Genomic DNA, 21782 nt, shown 5'->3' on the forward strand with positions numbered 1-21782 from the left:
CTCAGTATCACCATTTTTGATTTCACAATTTTTTAATCGATCTTTTTATTCCTGAATCGATTTGGGAATAAAATAATAATATTTTTGCGCTACAGACGTGTCATATCCATGTCAATTCACACATCTGTGTACATTGTAGCCTATACATACATTCTATGTACCACTTTTATTGCAGTATAGCAATGACGCTGCTGAAATCAATCTCAGAATCTCAGACTGACTGAGATGTGATGTGCATTATTTTTTGGAAATAGACTCCTGTACAGTCCGTAGAAGTGATTCAACTTTTTCCCACAGTCTCGTGTTAAAAAGGCAAATTATATAGATATCGAATATCGAATCGCAATACTTGTAGAATCGCAATACATATCGAATTGGCACCCAAGTATGGTGATGGTATGGAATGGGGAGATAGGCATATGGTCCCAGCCCTCCTACCTGGCACTCCAGATGTCCGTTCTCGTGGGGATGCTCGGGGAAGGTGTGCTTGGCCAGGGCGCTGACCCGCTCGCCCATCTGCTTGTGGACCAGCAGCACCTCGGTGTGGCTGCCATGGCTCAGGGCCTGCTCGGTGAAGTTACAGCTGCTCTGGATGTTCTCTTTGCCTTGAAGCAAAGAGGTCAGCTGGGCCTGAAGCACCTGATCAACACACACACAGGCAAGTTATTTGGTTTCAGCTTTTTTTTCTTCAGGAGAATGTAACTTGCTTCAGGACATTTACTTGGTAAAAGTAAGTAAAAAGTTTCTTGTTTCAAGATTTACTTTAATCATGATTTCTTGGCATGTATCAAGTGAAATGTATTGAAACCAGTGCAGTGAGATAATCTGACTAAAACTTTCATGAAATAACCTTGATAGATCCAGAAACAGTTCAAAACACTTGACAGTTTTCCATCTTGTGCAGCCTTCTTGGAAAGTCTGACCTTTTGCTTGGTGCTGCAGATGTTCTCCACCTCAGTGATGAGAGCCGTCTTACGCAGATGTAAGGCCTTCTCCAGCTCGTCAAAAGTGTTACTGATCTCAGTCACTGCGTCGTTCTTACGCTCCGTGAGCTGCTTGGAGATTTCGTTCACAAGCTCGATGGCGGCTGTCAGCTGAGGTAGTCTGCCAGAAGGAAAAGTGAAGAAAGAGAAGGTGAACACAGAGAGAAACTTTCAGAAATAGCAAAATAGCATATTTGATATTTCCAGGAATACAGCGTCTCTGGATGCATTAACATGACTCATCACTGTACCGGTTGCGCACAGCGTCCAGCTGATTTTTCAGCGCTGACTTGTGCTGCTCCAACACGTCCCTCAGAGGAACGGTCACGTGTTCTCTGTGTTCCCCTTCCGTGCACTCCAGACACATGGCTGTTTCACATGACTCGCAGTAGAACTCCATCACCTGCAGAGGGAGCAATGGAGCAAGAGACAACTGAACATTATATTCATCAAAAGGACAAACACATACTGTACATACTGTACAGTGGTGTAGTAGTATACCTACTGTACTTATCTTTCAATCGGCATTGAGTATACCCACTTCTGAATCACTTCTGATGCGCAGGGCAAGGAGAGTGAAGAGGTATTTAGCTATCTATCTCTTTTGTCCTCATGTGTTTCGGATGCCTGCCAAACCCAATTTCCTTCGGGATAACAATAAATTTGAAGTTAAATATTAGCTTTAGCAGCTCGCCCACTGCGCGGCCTTGCCCGTAGCTCCGCCTCGCCGGGCCTATTGGCCTGCCTTATTGACTCTGTGTGTGTGTGTTGCTCACTAAATGTTATTGCATCAGTGAGGTCACAATGCCTCCTTGTGTGTGTGTGTGTGTGTGTGTGTGTGTGTGTGTGTGTGTGTGTGTGTGTGTGTGTGTGTGTGTGTGTGTGCGCCACATTATGATAATACTGATGACATCATCTGTGTGTGTGTGTGTGTGTGTGTGTTTGTGTGCCCCCCTATGACATCACTGCCTCCTTGTGTGTGTGTGTGTGTGTGTGTGTGTGTGACATCACTGATCAGTCTTGTCACAATGCCTCCTTGTGTGTGTGCATGTGAGTGCATGCGCGCCCTTATGACATCACTTTTGATATCATCATTGATGACATCATTACTGATGACATCACATCATTAGCTAATTAGCCTAATTTGAAAATCTATCAGGTCACCCGCACGGGTGCCCTTTACACACCTCGAAGCTTTCAGTCCGATCGCAGGTAAAACGGCATAGCTCTGGCCGAACATAGAACTTGAAACAGACAAAGTCCACATACCCAATTGTATAAATAGATAGTTTGCAGTGCTGCAGCCTATATTATTGTCTTTGAGTTCACTGAATATAGTCTTTAAAAAGTATCCTATAGACAGGCATCAGTCCTGTAACTTCTGAAAACATGAACTGATCTGTTTAACAGAGAGCCACATGGAGGCAGGAGTCAGATTAGGGGAGACAGACCAGCAGGTTTCAGGTGATTAATGTGTACAAATGAATAAGGCTAAAATAAGTGTATTCCTGGTTTGGATGTTGATGCCATAAAAGTGATGCTCATCTCCTAACTGGCATCCTTGTGATAAGCTAAGTCATAGCCATGTGGTTATCTGAAATGACCAGAGATGGGAAAAGTACACACATTCTTTTGTGGTAAAAGTAGAAATACTGATTCAACTTCTTTACTCAAGTAAAAGTAAAGAATTACAGGCTCTGAAATGTAATCAAGTATAAAAGTAAAAAGTATTTCTACCAGCTGTTTCTGTGCAAAGCTAACTGAACTTCACATCATATTAGGATTATGACAATTTCTGCATGCTACGTGCGCTAAATTCTGGGCCGGGGACTCTGGACACAATTGGCTACATGTGGTGTATGCTGATGGTAGGGGTTTAATCTCTGGTCCTGGATTTGTTTGAAACAGAGTCACTGAAGAACTAAATCTGGGAAATGAAAAATAAACCGACAGTCCTTCAAGTCAGATTTGGTGGAGCACGAAGTCCTTGTGTTAGTGGTAGGGAGTGAACTTGGTTCAGGCGATGTGCACCCAGAGCTTCGCAGATCCGGATCCGACACACGTGGGCCAGACTGCGAGGACATCTCTTGGCCTCCAGAAAGACGCTGAGAGCCTTGGGATCCACCCTCACCTCCAGCTGTGCCTGCTCAAAGGTCACCAGGTCGGCACCATGGTGACACCACATAATTGGACACATAAGAGTATACCCACTTCTCCAGGCACCACTACACCACTGCCTACGTAGCTCATATCAAATATTATGGTGTTTATGTTTTGTCTTTAGGTTGTTGCTGATCTTTGATCAATCTGAACTCCACAACCCTCTCAGTCCTGTTGTTAAGTCAGGAAGCAGCTCACCTTGCCCTCATGGTTGGGGCAGGACAGCGGCTGGCAGGCTGCGGCCGCGCTGGCCGACACGTTGCAGGTCTCGGGTTGGCTGCACTCTGGGTCTCGCTGTAACACCTCCATTAGGTTAGTGATGAAGAAGTTGTTCTGCAGGGCAGCCACGCCCTTCTCAGGCAAGATGGATGTCTGCCGGCACACTGGGCAGGACAGCGTCAGAGACTGAGGGGGGATGTAGTTCTGTAAGCATCTACAGCACACAAAGACAAGAGGTACAAACAAAAACATGAAGGAGACGGAGTTGAGGCTGTAGCACCAATACCTAACCTAACGCTGCCAGATGGGGGCGGTATTGTTTTCACAACACGTCTTGTTGTGAAAACAATGTCGCCCCCATCTGGCAGCGTCAGGTTAACCAATACCAGGGTCAACGTGGCGTACAGATGCCAACAAAGATTTATTTTATGCTTGGTTTGATAAGATGTTGGTGATACGAACTCGTACTGTCTGACTGGTATGGCAGACATGGGTGTAACACAGCGCACCAAAACACTTTAACTCAACTGTCTGTGTCGTGTGGTGTGGTGTGGGAGCAGAAGAGCTGTGGAAACCTCTGCTTGCTGCCAGCAGTGCTGGGCCATCAAGAATGCTGTCTGTTTTCCTGTGGCCACGCTGGCTGCTGCCTTACATCATCCAGACCAGAAGGCACAATGATGAGAGAATGGCTGACTTAATTTGCTGTGATTTTGTGCCATAATCGCACATCATTTTGAAACCATCACCATCACCATAAGCTGTGATCCACTTATAGAGAATGTCCTGCTGATAGTTAAAATTATGCATCTTTGATCATTTTGACAGTAACAAAAATCCTGATTTCTCTCCCATTTTCTTGTGGCCAATTCCCCCTGCTATCCCAGTCGTTGCTCCACCCCCACTGCCCATCTGGTGCCAGAGGAGGCACTAGTGCAGCGACCAGGACACATACCCTTAGGGTAAATGTCCACCAGCTCGGGAACATGCGGAATGGTTCTGGTACGGCTGCGAAAAGAGTAGACCCACACTCATGTAATCTGTCAGACGAATGCGGGATCCGACAAAAATGGAACAGGTGTGTAATTCTTCCATACCGCATGTACTGCCCATCTATTAACATGGGCGAGAGTCCATCTGGCAGTTTTACCAGATCCACAACGCAGCCATAACACATCTGGTGTACATTGGGTGTTAATCCGGCTTCCCACCCACAGACATGGGTAATTGTGCCTGTATGGATGCCCGAACAAGCCGGAGAAAATCTTTTTTTCACAGCAGCCATTTTGTGTCTAAAAGGCAGGAAGTAACACAGGTGCAGGCAAAACATTAATGAGGGTTTCCAACTTCCAATCCATTTAGGTGTTCGAGTCCCGGGGCCCTCGTTAATGTTTTGGTTGCACATGTGTTACTTCCTGCCTTTGAGACACAAAATGGCTGCTGTGGAAAAAAAGGTGAATGGGGGCTCGAACCTGTGACCCTCGTGTTGGTAGGCACTAGCCTAGGCAGGGAATCTGCCACTGCACTATCCGGACACCTAAATCCTGATTTCTCAGCTTCTAAATATACAGTCGAGTCATTGTGAAATATTGTGCTGCACAGTGAAATATAACAAGATAAATGTTTTCGAAATTCTGGTTTCTCCGGGACAAAATGGCTGCTCAGTAGGTGAAACTTACTTCTCACAGAAGGTGTGCAGGCAAGGCAGGACCTTTGGGTTGTGATAATGGTCCAGACAGATGCTGCAGACCAGGAACTGTTTGTCTATCTGCCTGACCACAGGGCTGGTGCTGCCGGTCTCACGCTTGGCCATAGTGAGAGACATTCAAAGAGGGCGCAGGAACCACTTAACCTGCACACAGGGTGAAGGAAATGGACAGAGGAGAGAGACGTGAGGAGGAGACATGCACAGGGTGAGGAGGGCGTCATCACTTATCCACAACATGAGCACAAGGGGGAAATGAGTCATAATAATAACTGCTGAGCTCAACAGTCACGTGACATTTCTTGCCCCCCGGAAGTGAGTTCCCCACTCAATTTCTCCATAGACATTTAAAAAAACCTTATATAATGAGTATTAAGGCTGGAACCAAGCCACGCCATGACCTATTGAATCAAAAACAAAAAATAAAGATTGGGGGGGGGGGGGGGGGGGAATGGACAATTGTTTTTTTCCCAGTGTTTTTTTTTTTTTTTTTTTTTTTTGCTACAACTAAAATGTTTTATAGTCACTCACGATTCAGTTGGCCACGGGTTGGCTTCGTTCCAGCCTTAAAACTCGTTATATACGGATTTTTCAATGTGTCTATGGAGAAAATGAATGGGAAACTCACTCCCGGGGCAAAAGATGTCACGTTCACGTTCAGCTCTATATGAGTTGAGTATATGACAAGAAGAGCAGAAAGCATTGACAGAAACAGACTGCATAATAAAAGGTGTTGTACAGTGTGTATATACATTATGTGCAGTGCTGTATCCGCTGGCATTTCATGCTTCCCCCAGCCTCTGTAAAACTGTGTCACTAGGATGAGCCTTTTTCCTGTTTCTTTTATTCACAAACATGCAGCATTGCCAGAGGTTGTGTGAAGAAAAGTGAATAGAACACCACAGAACAGAACTCTTAGTCAAGGTAATTATACAGTCCAGTTGTGTAATCATATGCATGGCGATTCGTCACATGCCTCAAGGATATGAAGGGGAAACATGGATGCCCAGGGTGAGTGGCACTCACTGTATGAGTATATGACTATACAATCAGTACCACAGAAGCTGGTACTGTGGGAACACGGAACTAAAAGAAGGGGAAGACAGCAACTAACATATGTGGACACTTTAAGGCGGGACACCGGGCTGACTGCAGGGGAAATTGGAACGTGTATGCAGGCGAGGGAAGAATGGAGATCCATCATTGCCCGAGGAAGCCACTCGACCTGATGATGATAACAATGCATACAAAAGTCATCTTTTAGATCTTATGGCTTCCTGATTCCATGCATTTGCACATCTCTCGTTTGATTCTTGGAAGTCTTGAACTACACATGATGATGTCTCCCGTTTAACATGAGTCAGATCCCAGATCAGTGGATGCCCGCCTAGGCGTTCAAGTGGAGATGGTGGCAGATATGCTATTACATGGAACTGTATCAGTGGGTCAAGCACAGATTATCTGTCGTATTGCACACAAGCACATACATCAAGGATTACATGCACTGCCAGAAACACAGACATACTGCTTTAACATGGTCAGTAAACACTGCTTACAAAACAGCATCAATCTGTATCCCACATTCCTATTCAATTAGTCTGTGTGACTTTAGGAAAATTTCAAATTCCACTGGTCGCGTTAACCGAATATTTTCCGTTTTTATTTTCCAAGTTCTTTTGTTGAGTATTTTGCTTCCGATCTCTGTAAGGTCAAATGATAATGTGACACAAACCACGAGCCACTAGCTCTCTATTCACACCGTTTTATTTCACCAGCCTTTGAGAACCTTGAGACTTCACTGTGCTTCGTGAAATAAAAGCTCTCCATCCTCTTCACCTAGATTTCATTACAGATGGATGGCATTTGGAGGGGGAATATTTACATGGAAATGAACTCACTGATGTCGGATGAATTCTGAGTTCAATCAGTGGTGCCAAGAAAAAAGCTTAGTCACACAACCTTTAACTTAACATTTAACAAAATCAAGCATAGTGCAAACTCATATTCAATATAAAAGATGAGCCCATAAAAACTGACTGTATTACAACACCTCTAAAAATGCTCTGCTATGGATGGTATATAGTTATTACTTAACTGGCTTACAGGAAATTAGGGTGTTTTTTCACTTTTCCGGCACATTTCCTTCATAACACCACTGTATGACATTGTCTATAAGGAATTTCCCATTGCCTGGCTATGTTGTTATGATGTGGCCAAAGCTAGTTTAACGTTAGGTCATGTGATGCTCAGTTATAAATACGCCTACAAACCAAGGAAGTTCCAGTTCGCTGGGTGGGTTTTGGTTGATTTAAAACATAGCACAAATTCCACTGGAAGCTATTCCCTTCCTGCTCAGCACACTGATTCAAACACCACTGATAAAGAATACTGTGTCCTGAGATCTGGAGGCTAACAACTTGAATTATGGATTTCGCAACTGTCATGTCAGATTTGAGAAAATAGGAAAAAACAAACTTAATAACAAATCTAAAAAGAGACTCAATCTTACGAGAACAACCTAATTCACTTCAAAATATAGTATATCAGTAAAAGGCTCGCTGGGTTTGATGTACTGTAGCAGAAAGATGATACAGGTCAACCAAAAACTCATCATATTGCATTTCCCTGGATACAATGGATGACTTTTGCACTCTTAGACAGCACAAAGTAAGAAACAGAAGAGGCCAATGTGCACACTGAGTAGAAATAGACCCACTCAGCTGAGGAAGCATTCAAATCACACAAATGCAATTGGTGATATCAGAGCTGACCTAGATCCAACTAATCCGGGGGGGAAATACGCACTCAAAAGCCATGTCAACTCACCCATCACCTCTTCCTGCATCACAGCCTACGGTGCCTCAGCTTCGCCTCATCTTTCATCCCTCCAGGTGGCTTCTACATAAGCTATCTCCCAATCTGCCCTTTGATGGGGCTGACTGCCAGGCCTACAGGAGCTTTGCTGTACAGCCAGTAGAACTACGGCAGCACAGCCAGTAAAACTACGGCAGCACAGCCACTAGAACTACAGCAGCACAGCCAGTAGAACTACGGCAGCACAGCCAGTAAAACTACGGCAGCATAGCCAGTAGAACTACAGCAGCACAGCCAGTAGAACTACAGCAGCAAAGCCAGTAGAACTACAGCAGCACAGCCAGTAGAACTACAGCAGCAAAGCCAGTAGAACTACAGCAGCATAGCCAGTAGAACTACAGCAGCACGGCCAGTAGAACTACAGCAGCTCCCCACTCAGTGCATGCCTTAACAAACTCAGCTAGGCCCCTGCGTCTCTGAGAGGAAGGAGAGAAAAGAGGAAGCCCTAAGAAACACGCCACTCCCCCAAATTCCTCCTAGTTCCTTCCCCTTGACTCCCAGCCGACCGGGCTCAGGCACCACCTGTCTGTCTGTGGGGAGATGGGGGGGGGGGGGGGGGGGGGGGGGGTACAGTGAGGGAGCTGGCTCGCCTCTCTCACATGGACAAGCTGGGTCCAGACTGAGGCAGCTGTCCCAGAGCAGAGCAGAGCAGAGCAGAGCAGCGGGCCGGGCCTATAACAATGGCATTCCAGCAGGCCACAGCTCCAAACTCACCACCCCACCGCTCTCCCTCTCCCTCTCCGTTGTCCCGATTCCTTTTCTCTCAACCACACAAACCCTCACAGCATCAGCAGCCCTGATCTCAGCCATGGAAGACGGCATGCAGATTGGGCGGGTTTTCTCCGAGTCCCATTGTTGCTGCCTGTCGAATGATTACAAGGCCTAGTACTGACTGTGGAGCTGTGTGCAGAATGATCCTTTTCACTGTCCACACACACACCCAGCTAGCGCTCCTCTCCGCCTGCCCTCCCCTCGTCCCCCGCCCCATCGAAAACGCCCCCCTCCCTCCAGCCGCGTTCCCCTTCACATGGGCTCTGAATTGCAGCAGCTGAACAGTGACATCAGGAGGAAGCCAATGCCCTCAGGCTCCTCCCCTCTCTATGCTGCCTAGCCTCCACTCCGCTCCAGGGCCTGCAACAGCCCCCCTCTTTCCTGCCCTCAGCAGTCCCTGCTTAGCTCAGTTCCTCCCACACTCGCCTCACCACAGAAAGAGGATCTGTCTTTAAACACACACTCTCTCCCCCAACTGCAGCTCCAGCTAGTCATGTAGGCCTAAACGTCTACAGGGCTCCAGCTAGTCACGTAGGCCTAAACGTCTACAGGGCTCCAGCTAGTCACGTAGGCCTAAACGTCTACAGGGCTCCAGCTAGTCACGTAGGCCTAAACGTCTACAGGGCTCCAGCTAGTCATGTAGGCCTAAACGTCTACAGGGCTCCAGCTAGTCACGTAGGCCTAAACGTCTACAGGGCTCCAGCTAGTCATGTAGGCCTAAACGCTACAGGGCTCCAGCTAGTCACGTAGGCCTAAACGTCTACAGGGCTCCAGCTAGTCACGTAGGCCTAAACGTCTACAGGGCTCCAGCTAGTCACGTAGGCCTAAACGTCTACAGGGCTCCAGCTAGTCATGTAGGCCTAAACGTCTACAGGGCTCCAGCTAGTCACGTAGGCCTAAACGTCTACAGGGCTCCAGCTAGTCACGTAGGCCTAAACGTCTACAGGGCTCCAGCTAGTCATGTAGGCCTAAACGTCTACAGGGCTCCAGCTAGTCACGTAGGCCTAAACGTCTACAGGGCTCCAGCTAGTCACGTAGGCCTTAACGTCTACAGGGCTCCAGCTAGTCACGTAGGCCTAAACGTCTACAGGGCTCCAGCTAGTCACGTAGGCCTAAACGTCTACAGGGCTCCAGCTAGTCACGTAGGCCTAAACGTCTACAGGGCTCCAGCTAGTCACGTAGGCCTTAACGTCTACAGGGCTCCAGCTAGTCACATAGGCCTAAACGTCTACAGGGCTCCAGCTAGTCACATAGGCCTAAACGTCTACAGGGCTCCAGCTAGTCACATAGGCCTAAACATCTACAGGGCTCCAGCTAGTCACGTAGGCCTAAACGTCTACAGGGCTCCAGCTAGTCACGTAGGCCTAAACGTCTACAGGGCTCCAGCTAGTCACGTAGGCCTAAATGTCTACAGAGCTCCAGCTAGTCACATAGGCCTAAACGTCTACAGGGCTGGAGAGAGACTGGATCGTGTTGGGCGAAATAACACAAGACATTGAACAATAAACAGGGGAGAAAAAGATAAATGCTCAATAAAGTGAACCTCAGAGAAATCCTTGCAGATGCACAACAAAGATTTTGTACAAGCAACCTATTGTGAACGTTTCCCATGTCAAAAGAGGTTTCAGCTTACAATTTAATAATGCACAACAGAGGATAGCCAGATGGCAATCTCAATCAGTTGTTCTTCCCAAGATTGGTACATTTTAAAATAAAGGAGGTAGTCCATCTGTTATAATATTAGATGTACTGGTGATGATTGGACATGATAGCGACAGCAGACTAGGGGCCTAAATTAGAGGTATACTGAAATATCGCTGTCGGCATATGACTGACTGTCCTCTTCTTCACACCGGGGAACTGCAAGTTCAGCACTTCATACAGACACAGTCAACTTTACGAGTAAATATGCCACGCTATTTCCTCTCTTCATAATATCTGTCACAGTAAAAGCCACAGACAGAGTGTTGTTGTAAAGTCAGGCCTATAGGCTGTGTGACTGCAGACAGACAGAGTGTTGTTGTGAAGTCAGGCCTATAGGCTGTGTGACTGCAGACAGACAGACAGACAGACAGACAGACAGACAGACAGACAGACAGACAGACAGACAGACAGCTGTTGTGAAGTCAGGCCTATAGGCTGTGTGACTGCATACAGACAGAGTGTTGTTGTGAAGTCAGGCCTATAGGCTGTGTGACTGCAGACAGACAGAGTGTTGTTGTGAAGTCAGGCCTATAGGCTGTGTGACTGCAGACAGACAGACAGACAGAGTGCTGTTGTGAAGTCAGGCCTATAGGCTGTGTGACTGCAGACAGACAGACAGACAGACAGAGTGCTGTTGTGAAGTCAGGCCTATAGGCTGTGTGACTGCATAGAGACAGACAGACAGACAGACAGACAGACAGAGTGCTGTTGTGAAGTCAGGCCTATAGGCTGTGTGACTGCATAGAGACAGACAGACAGACAGACAGAGTGTTGTTGTAAAGTCAGGCCTATAGGCTGTGTGACTGCAGACAGACAGACAGAGTGTTGTTGTGAAGTCAGGCCTATAGGCTGTGTGACTGCAGACAGACAGACAGACAGACAGACAGACAGACAGACAGACAGAGTGTTGTTGTGAAGTCAGGCCTATAGGCTGTGTGACTGCATACAGACAGACAGAGTGTTGTTGTAAAGTCAGGCCTATAGGCTGTGTGACTGCAGACAGACAGACAGACAGACAGACAGACAGAGTGTTGTTGTAAAGTCAGGCCTATAGGCTGTGTGACTGCATACAGGACTCTCACTCTGCATTAAGTGGCTTAATGGCCAGCTGCACAGGGTTCAGGGCAGGCCATGTCTACCATCTGGATTACTGTATCTCACAGTCTAGGGCAGTGATACAAGTTGAGTATCCCTGGTCTAGGGCGTGCCATATTGTATCGTTATCGATATATCGTTACAATTCATATTCATATCATCAAAAATGAATATCATGATCTTGTGGTAATGGCAACATTCCAACTTGATGTAATCGCATCACAGTGTTACGCTGCGTAACGGTGTGACGTACGCACAGCAATGTGTGGCAGTGGTTTGGTCAAAAGAGCATACGTGCAACAACAAACCACGGTAATATTTGAAGGCATATTTGAAGACAAACTGTTATGTTTATGCTGACATATAAAACTATAAGACTTATTTTGTTGCAATTGTATGTTATTGAAATTAATAATAAAATATTTTTTAGTATTTTCTCATATCGCCAAGAATATTGTTATCGCAGAAATACCCTGAAATACCATGATATTATTTTAGCGCCATATCGCCCTCCCCTATCCCAGCCTCTGATGACACCGTCAGCACACTTACTGTACACACATGGCCACTGCACAGTCAAGTCGAATCTGACTTGACACAATTTCTTACTCTGCTTAGTAGTGAAAATGATTGCTTTTGGTATGTCAGACTGTAAAGACTTGAGGTGAGTTGTTTGTGTATTACAACCTATCATACATTTCACCTGAGGACAAGCCTGCCTAGAATAAACTGTTTAACTGGACTTCAGCAACATGGGCTTGCATTCAGACAAAACATCGCTCACACTGTGACTGCAGGGATACTCAATTTGGTTTTGCAAAATGACAGAAGTGATAAACAAACATCTTTTTTGTAATGGATTGTAGGTTTTTGGGTGCCAGCTGGAGTTCAGTCTGACAATATTAATGTTACACTCTGCCATGAACCCAGATAGCTTCAATCTGAACCACCAAGCTGAATGCAAACAAATAATCAAAGCAATAATCAGAGTGACAAAGCAAACAGGGAAGTTCAATATAAATTTGGTGTATTGGCGGTACAGTATAATGAAAACCACTCAAGAAACTACAGTATGTCCTTTACAGGCAAGTCAAATAATCAACCAAACTATAGATGATATTCACCAAGAGTTCAAACAAAAACACAACAAAAGTTAGAAAGTCAGTTTGTTCACTTCACAATTCAGTAAACTCTCTTCCCAAACAAATCAATAAAGGATCTCTAAAAGAAAAAGTTAGTTATGTCCTAACATAACAAATATTGCCTGGGCAGCGAGGAGGCGGCAATATTTGACAATTTATCTGGAGCTCAGTCAAACTTAATTTGATGTTAGTTTTAATTGTGAATTAGAACATGCTTGGGAAGCCACTCTGCACCTTATCGCGGGCCGCATCTGCCCCCCAGGCCACAAGTTGAGTATCACTGGCTCACAGCCTAATCTGCTAGGGTTGAGTCCACTGCATGAGGGCAAGTAGCCATGCCCCGTTCGTCACCTCTCCCCAAAAATACTATTTGCTTTGGAAGCTGGAAGCTGTGTACTACAGAGCCAACATGCACTTTGCAATCCGTTGCTCTCAGACTCACAGTACTGAGTCACTTCTGCTAGTCCCGCGTCATTCTACTTTGAAAAGTGTATAATGAATAAACCAAAGACATGTTTCCTCCCTCATCGTGACTAATGGCTGCCGTGAGTAATGCTATCTGTTGACGATGAGGAAACGCTCCTCGCTCTTAGAACCACCAACAAATGGTGGGATTGAATGGAGGATGGACTTGTCTCACCCACAGCGTTCAATTATTTATGAGAGCCATTACCTAAGATCCTGTGGAAACACCCTACACAACCTGACCTCTTGGGAAGCCACTCTGTCGGCAGCTGTGAGGAAAGATGGCCAGGTTACTTCCGAAGGCTAATCTACTAAACTAAGACTGCTTCCGATTACAAACAGCAATATAATTCATAGGATTACTCAAAGTCAGTCTGATCAATTTCAGTTACTTTTTTTAATTTATTTGCTTCCAAAAATCGATATAGTATGAAGTTAAACATGCAATATAGTCAGGCAGGCTGTCATTTGTATAGTGTCTGTATCAATATCTCCAACGACCACAACTATCCATGATGAAAGGACGTTAGCTCTTCCAGTGCCATAAATGGATTTTCCCCTTCACTTCCTCTTCCATTGTTTCAAATTCGAAGTAATCCAAGATCATCTATTCTTTCAATTGCTGTCAGCATTTGTTTTGATGTACCGGTATGTACCATTATTTGGAACCAGACTTTTAATCCTACATTCTGCTTCTCTCCAGTCATAGCTATATGAGTCACCGCAGTATATAGGACTTGAGACTGTCTTCCAAGAGTTGATTTATTTCAGCAGCCGGCTGTGCGGTGGACTGGTAGAGAGTCTTTAGTGACCTGATGTAGGAAGTGTTGGCCCTTCGGTGATGTGCCGTCAAGATTGTGTTTAAATATAGACCCTAGTTTATCTTTCCATCCACATCTGTTGTGTGCCTGCCTGCGCGCATGTCATCATGCAGTAATTGTTCCTCCATGCAGTGTCCCTGGGCAGAGCTAAGATCTAATTTTGAAAAGCTAAACTCTCCCTTTCCTGATTTTGTCCAGTTCTACAGAAAGTGTGTAACATGAAATAGAGATCGACTCTGTGTTTGACAGAGAGAGAGAGAGAGAGAGAGAGAGAGAGAGAGAGAGAGAGAGAGAAGTTACAGAGGGCCAAGTACATTTTAATTGAGTTTTACCACAAAGAGGGACATTATACTAAGAAACTCAGACAGATTACATAACAACAACACATTATCTGCATCACTGTAACTATCTTATCTGCTTGATTTTCTACATGCAACAAATACAGTACCAATATCGTTATTTTAGTCTCCAGATTATCATGATGGTCATATCATGAATTCATGATGTGGGTCTAGGTGAGCCTGGGTGAACGCAGCCTTCAACGTGACATCACAGACTATGCCTGTCTTCGTGACTGATAGTACACAGAGGTCGCGTGGAGGCTGGTTTTACCCAGGCTAGCTCTAGGTAGCAAATAAAAAAAAAAGGAATTGGAAACTTGTGACCATTATGTCAATAGGGGCAAATATGATGCCGGCTAATGAAGAGATGGGCCATGCATGAGTCATTGCATTACTGAAATTGTCCCATTTGTACGAGCAATAAAAGTCTAAAGAGCCCAAGTGGATAGATGGAGAACCATCTGGCTAATGCAAACGAGCCGACCCTGAGACTCTTCTCTGGTAGAAAACCACATGTGATAAATGAAAGAGTACATGTGTGTGTTTTGCAGAGTGTCGGGGGTCTTTGTGAGGCCAGCGTGGCTCTCCGATGACTCATCAATCATTATTCATACAAAACGCTAACACAGCCACCTCTCCTCTAACAAGCTCTTCTTCTTCCACTTCACTGCATCAGATGAAGGGGTCTGTCTCCATGCATTACCCTCTATATATCATTACCACATTATGCTGCACATAATGAGCAAAAAGCATTCTCTTGACATACAGTATAAGCCTACCGAGGACAACAGACTCCGTATACAATCTGTATTGAAACCAATGCTTTCATATTGTATAGTTTTGTTTTTAATGGTTATAGCTTAGCTACAGGGAGATATTGTAAGTGATGCCAACAATCCCTATCCATAATTGGGCTCACTGTATATTTATATGGTATGCCTGTAATTGACCTAAGTCTGACAACCCATAACGGCTTGAATTCATGCATGAATGCAGAGCAAAACTTTATACATCTAACAAATTTCTTACCAAAAAATTTGGGGGATAAAATCTGTGCAGTCATTGTCATATTCTACATTTCCAGCAATCACTAGTTATTTGTCTTCCTTACTGTACTTCCTTATGTTACTGTACTATAGCATCAAGCAATGATGAAGAGAGCAGCCTTTGCCGGTGGACATTAGATCGATAAGATTTCATGACTTGCGTGAGAAAACGAGGGAGGACGACCGCGTCCCGTCTAGTGGAATAGTCCTCAGTGTTTTTAATCAACAGCGACACAGGAAGAGAGAGAGGGGGGAGACATCTGTGAGGGGGGGGACATCTGTGTCCCTCACTGAGAGCTCACTATCACACTATCACACTATCACACCGGCTGACAGAATACAATGCGGCATGTTAGAGTCTTCCCGCCTGCAGGCACAGCGTGCACTGCAGATTTCATAAAGGTCGATCAACGCGTGGGTGGGCACGGCCCCTCGTCCCCCTCAGGGCTACAGAGGTACTGCGGCCACTCAGTTATTCACAACACATGTCCTGTGCATGTCGATATGGGCCTGTGTAACTCACACTGGCAGGGTCAGGGCTTTGGTTACCTGTGGTCAGCCATACTAAATGTTTATATCCTGTGATGTTAGCATTTAAAAACATATTGTAATGACAGCATAAGTGCATTTTAATCACATTTCAAAATGACAAGAGACTTGATAATAGTGGATGACACAGTTGATGTTGCTTTGTAATGACATTGTGTTGGGCTGTACAAATACAATTTGTTAAATGTATTAAATGTAGGCTATGTCAGCTTTTTTCTGATGTCTTTGCAATGGAGAAGGTGAATCAATTGTGAAATGAATGGTTCCTCAGGCGTCTTTCGTCTTCATTTATATTTAGACTAACATGTTTTGATATGGTAAACATTAACCTTGCTTTGCAATGTATCCTGCAAGCACAGCTGAAATTAGGTATTTTCAATATATTTTGATACATTGCCGAATACTAAGGGAAATATACTGTATAAGGAAGGATGGTGTTTGAGTTCAGTTGCTGAGGTTTTCCCATAGTATCATCCCATAGTCTCATCATATTAATTGTGCACTGTGTTACAGCTAGTATGCCTTTGGCCTTTATTTTTCCATGTCCTTTCTATTATTGCTTATGGAGTTTGGTTCATAACATGACTCACAGCCAGACAGAACGGCTCCTGAGGACACACACGTCCTTCTTACAAAATGTAAGAAGGATGAGGTGTTTTCCAAATCCTCCTCATCATTACCACGTTTCTGCACAGGACTGCTATAGCGTGCCCATACCACGGGTAATGCATAGATGTTAGCTTTGTACAATTAGCAGAGCGTGTGTAAGGACGAGCACCGCACCACGAGGGCCGCGTTCTAGTTACAAGTACGACAGAACTAGGCCTGCACGATATGAGGGAAACCTGCGATGTGCGATAACAATCAATATTGCAATGATGATATGACTTGTGATAAACAAACTAACATTGAAGTATGCATAGTAGCTAATATACACTTCCTATGTCTTTCTGCTTTAATAATGCAAGCATCAACCCCAAACATTGGATATGGCTTCTGATTTTGATTCTGATTCTCTCTGTTAGCGACTCAAGCTGAAACACACCGCATGTCTGGGCTTTGGCGGAGCACACCGCTGCAAGGGAAAGGTGTGCACTGGATTTATAACATAAGACAAAACAATCGCATGCTGAGTGTGAATGCATGGCACGTGTAAATAAAATGTTTTTTGTTATTCATTGCTTTTCAGGCAGTCTTTGCGATGTGTTTATTGTGCATGTTCATATAACGATGACGATGAAAATACTATACGATTTATCGTGCAGCCCTAGACAGAACGTGGATTTAACACTTTCCCTCCACCTACAAACCAACCTTGAATGACAGCGATTTACAAAGAACAGAGCTGACAGCTCCTGAAGCACATGTTTGGGGTCTCCGACACCGAGACGGAGGGCGTCTTACCGAGGGTCCAGACAGCAGCGCCATATAGCTAATATGCCATTATAGTTGAGCTAAGCTACGCTAATCATCCTTGACTTTATCATAAAGGAGATGAAACTATATGAAAATTTCATATCACGATTATAGTGACCAAAATTATCACGGTTACTGTATCAGTATTATCACAGTATTGTTCAAATGTGCTGAGATTTTTCAAAAAGTACTAATACACTAATAGAAATCATTTCTCCAAGGCTGCGCGTCTGGATCTGGGAGACGGTTGCCAACTTTGGTTGATGATGGACAGTATTTACCTTGTTTTTCAAAGCATACGGTTATTGTAAGGAATTTTATCACAGTTATCGTAAGGAATTTTATCACAGTTATCATTAAAACCGGTTTCAGCCCTATCATAAAGTATGTTCCAAATAAGCCTCTGTTCTTCTTTTCTTTCAAGTTTATTCTAATTGTAATGGGGTTCCATTGCTGAATGGCCTCCATTAGAAACATTATTATTTACGGCACTTCATACAACCATTGGTGGCTCAGGACATCTATGAGGAGCATTATTTACATTGAATGCTAGCTGTAAAGAGACAGACCATAATGCTAAATATGACAGCTGACAGACCTTGTTGCGACCAAGAATATTACAACTGTAATCTATCTATAAAATTGAAACCTTCAGTAAACCTTCAGGGTGTGTAAAGGGCACCCGTGCTAATTATCTAATGATGTGATGTGATCAGTGATGATGTCAAAAGTGATGTCATAAGAGCGCACACACACACACAAGAAGGCATTGTGACAAGACTGATCAGTGATAGCCTGGGTAAACCCAGCCGCCACGTGACCTGCTCTCAGTCACACAGCTTGTGACTAGTGAGCAGGGTCTGTCTGAGAGCAGGTCACGTGGGGGCTGGGTTTACCCAGGCCAGAGCCGTATAATAGAAGAGTTCCGACATCTCCATTCACTCCAATGGACCAGTTTTTTTCCAGGAAGTAGAAAGTGGAACTCTTCAGTAAAAAAAGCAGCACTGTCAAGTTGCATCAAAATAGACAGTGTTGTACTTTGAAAGGGTTTTTCATCCCTTGAAATGAATCAAATTGTACATTATCGGCTTTATTTTAGCATGCAAAAGTAGCGCGAGACCCATTCCTGGCTGTTCATTGGCTAATGATTCTTGCATTTTGGTCCTCCGCTGACGCCACTCTCTCTCTAGAGGACACTAACCCAGGCTAGAGCAGTGATGTCACACACACACACACACACACACACACACACACACACACACACACACACACAAGGAGGCATTGTGACAAGATTGATCAGTGATGTCATAGGGGGGCACACACACACACAGACACACACTGATGATGTCATCAGTGATATCATAATGGAGACATTGTGACATCACTGATGCAATAACATTTAGTGAGCAACACACACACACACACTCGCACATGGCAATAGGGCAGGCGAGGCCACGCAGCAGCCAAGCCCTAGGCGCGCGTACATTATATAATACCATGAAACCCTGACCTTAATGAATTTGGCATAGCCATGATAAGTGCTTCAGAAAATGCATCTCAAAAGATAAGGCAACTTGATGTCTCCAATTATTGGCTTTGATCAATCTGTAGACGCATTCAATGGGAAGAAATAATATAATCAATAATGTTCATTGTTCACATCATGCAATTTGTGGTTTTAAAAAGAGGATGAAGCCCACTACATTGAGGAAGTGATTTACGTTGTTGGAAATTTAGGTATTGTAGAAGCTGGTATTACTTTACTTTACAATAGACATACAGTACATTTATTCCATTGCTTTAACTTATGGCCTATATGGAAAAGTATTGTAACTTAAGCCCAAATAATACTGTGGGTAGAGGTAGATTTTCATTATCTGCTGCATTAGTCTGTGCCAGTGTGCCTACAATACTTCTTCATAGGGGTTAATACCAAAGTCAATACAGTGGAAGATACTGAAACATAGAGACCAAATCATGAGAAATAACAGAGAATATCAGAGAATTATGTAAAAATTCAAACTAATATAATCATAAGAAGATCATGTTAGAAATATGAAAGAACCTCAGTATAAACAAGATGCTAAGCTTAATCATATTTGGTTGAGCTAATAATCTCAGCTAAAAATATGAAGACTAGATCTTTTTAAGGGTGGTACAGTAAAGAGCTTTAAAGCTTCAGTAGGGAGTTTGAAACAACATCAAGAATAATATTAACCATAGCAACATAGAGACCACAACCCAAATGACTCGTGTTTGTGTGCTGTGATTGGTTAGTTATGGTCTAGCTAACCCTCCCTGATTGGTTGTTTTTCATCAGACCTACAACCAAAATTATAATGAAATAATATTGCCTAATGCAACTTTAAATCATTGAATGCCTTACTGTCGCCAGAATCAAATAAATTATGAAATGAGTCATCTACTTTGGGTCTTAAACACATGCAAAGCAGAGTCCTTATCCTCCATATAATTAACTATACTGTATCTAATGTAAAAGACAGGATCTAAACTCTAAAGTGTGGTCTACAGTATAGGATCTTATGGCTTATGACAGTCACAGGTTGAAGACTTTCTAACTCGCATAGTTCAAATGTTACCATTTCACATCAGGTAAACAACAATATCATCAATATACATCATGTCTTGGTCTGGCATACAGGTTATTGATTTTGACAGGAATACCTTTCACTAACTGACACACATATGCCAGGAGAAGGCCTGCTCCTATACGAAAAAGATAGCTACATCTTCATTACTGCCACACGCCTGCCTTTAATCAAATTAGCATTCAAAGGTTGTATCCAATCAATTCTGGACTACAATTAGTCCTCTGTTCTTGGCAGTCTACTCTACACACCCAAAGGTTCATTAGTTCGGGACTTTAAGGGGAGTACATCTCTGTGTCCTCAATAGTAAAACATCTGAGATTGATTGCATTAACGTTAGTTCAGAGTCCATTTGCTATGGCCTGAAAAGCCCTGTTTTAACCACTCTTCTCTTATACATGCGGTCAGCCCCTGTATCCCTGGAGAACACCACCAGACATCACCTGACTGAGACCCACCACGCTCCCTCCATGCATATGAGCTGACTGCAGACACTCTGCCCTCGGGCACAGCATCCAGGACCGTCTGTAACCTCCCTCTGACCCACTGTATGCAAAACCACAGCGAAAGCAGCAAGCATTGCTCCAGCTGCACCAAACAAACATGTGACTGTCTGAGATTGATTCACACAAACCGATGAGCCATCTTACAGAACAGAACAATCAATAAGGAATCACTGAAGCATCTGCTCACAATCCAGGCCAGAGGTGTGAAAACTGATGCACTGGCTTCTGCTGCAGCAGTACAATGCCTAACAAGGAGCCAGAGTGTGACATAAGCAAACACGCTGATTCACGACTGCCTCATAGGGCAGCCAGTGACTATATGACTGCAGTAGGCTAACTCCTTACCAAATCAGACCAGAAAACAGCTGAAAGATCACTCATCATCACCCTAAACAAAAGAGCATGTATGCTTGATCAACGAGCCCAGCCCTCAGACTGCAGCAAAGATACCCACCTGCAACAGAGTCAGTCAGCAGCCGGGGGTGCCTAGGAGCTAAAATGGAGAAGTGTGTGGGTTGGTTGAGGAAGCAAAATAGATACTACAGAACAGTAGAGGGAAATAGTGCAACAGTTGCTCTTATAAACAGGACTGGGTTAAAATACCTGTGTGTGTTTTGATCATGAATCCAACAAAATCAGAGCATAGGCTATCACAGCAGAAAGGGGGAAGTGGTCAATATTCAGTGCCACACTCTCTGATTTACTGATGCACAGATGCTGGATGGGATGGTCGAGCAATCAATTATTCAGCTACCATCCCAGTTGAATGAAAGAAACCATGCAAGGAAATGGCACTGCCAACGAGATGAGAAAGCAGAAAAATGTCTCACGAAAAACAAACGCAGAATGGCCAGTGTACTCACATGAATTCCCAGCAGGAGGGAGCGGGGTGTCAGCAGCATCGCAGGCCGTAGAGAACGCTTGCCATTGTCAGAGTCGCACTCCTCTCACGACCACAGAATCCACAGAGCGACCGGGCGGCAGAGAGGAAAGGGCAGGGTCTGTCTGCTGGGAAACAAGGCACAGCCAGCCAGCAAGACGAGATGCAGGGGAGTGGCTTGCACAAGGCATTGGTCAGATGGCTGTGGGAGGAGTTTAGGAGCACAATAACATATGGAGGGGGCGGAGAATATGCAAAATAGTTGGAACCTCCTCAGGAACTGTAGTGAGGGGGAGTCAGGGGGGAGTCTGTCTGCTGCAAAGGGGTGTGGCCTCCTTAGATACCACCCACTTCCCATAAAAGGACAATGGATGCTGTTTATTACCTTTAGGGGTTGAATTATGAGGGTGTAAAGAAGGAATTTGATAGAAAATAATTGGCACAAATGTCAAAATCTGCATTAAATAAGTTGGCTAAACATGGAACAATCCTATTACAA

At 44.4% G+C, this 21782-nt stretch overlaps 1 protein-coding gene across 2 annotated transcripts in view; it reads right to left on the reverse strand.

Annotated features, from left to right (window-relative positions):
- Positions 1-21401, reverse strand: part of LOC310777523 (tripartite motif-containing protein 3-like) — a 28156-nt gene extending 6755 nt beyond the window's left edge. The window contains exons 1-6 of one of the 2 annotated variants that reach the window (XM_083637878.1): positions 21267-21401; positions 5039-5211; positions 3342-3576; positions 1235-1386; positions 924-1104; positions 439-639 (exon numbers count right to left, since the gene is read on the reverse strand). In XM_083637878.1, coding sequence (XP_083494004.1) covers positions 439-639; positions 924-1104; positions 1235-1386; positions 3342-3576; positions 5039-5184 — 915 coding nt within the window. In that variant the 5' untranslated portion in view covers positions 5185-5211; positions 21267-21401. Of the gene's footprint in view, positions 1-438; positions 640-923; positions 1105-1234; positions 1387-3341; positions 3577-5038; positions 5212-7890; positions 8038-21266 lie in introns of those variants that run through there. The other variant, XM_083637879.1, reaches the window with a different exon arrangement.
- Between the last annotated feature and the right edge of the window lie 381 nt (positions 21402-21782).

Source organism: Poromitra crassiceps, assembly GCF_964638095.1.
Source record: "Poromitra crassiceps genome assembly, chromosome: 5".
Lineage (NCBI taxonomy): Eukaryota > Metazoa > Chordata > Actinopteri > Beryciformes > Melamphaidae > Poromitra > Poromitra crassiceps.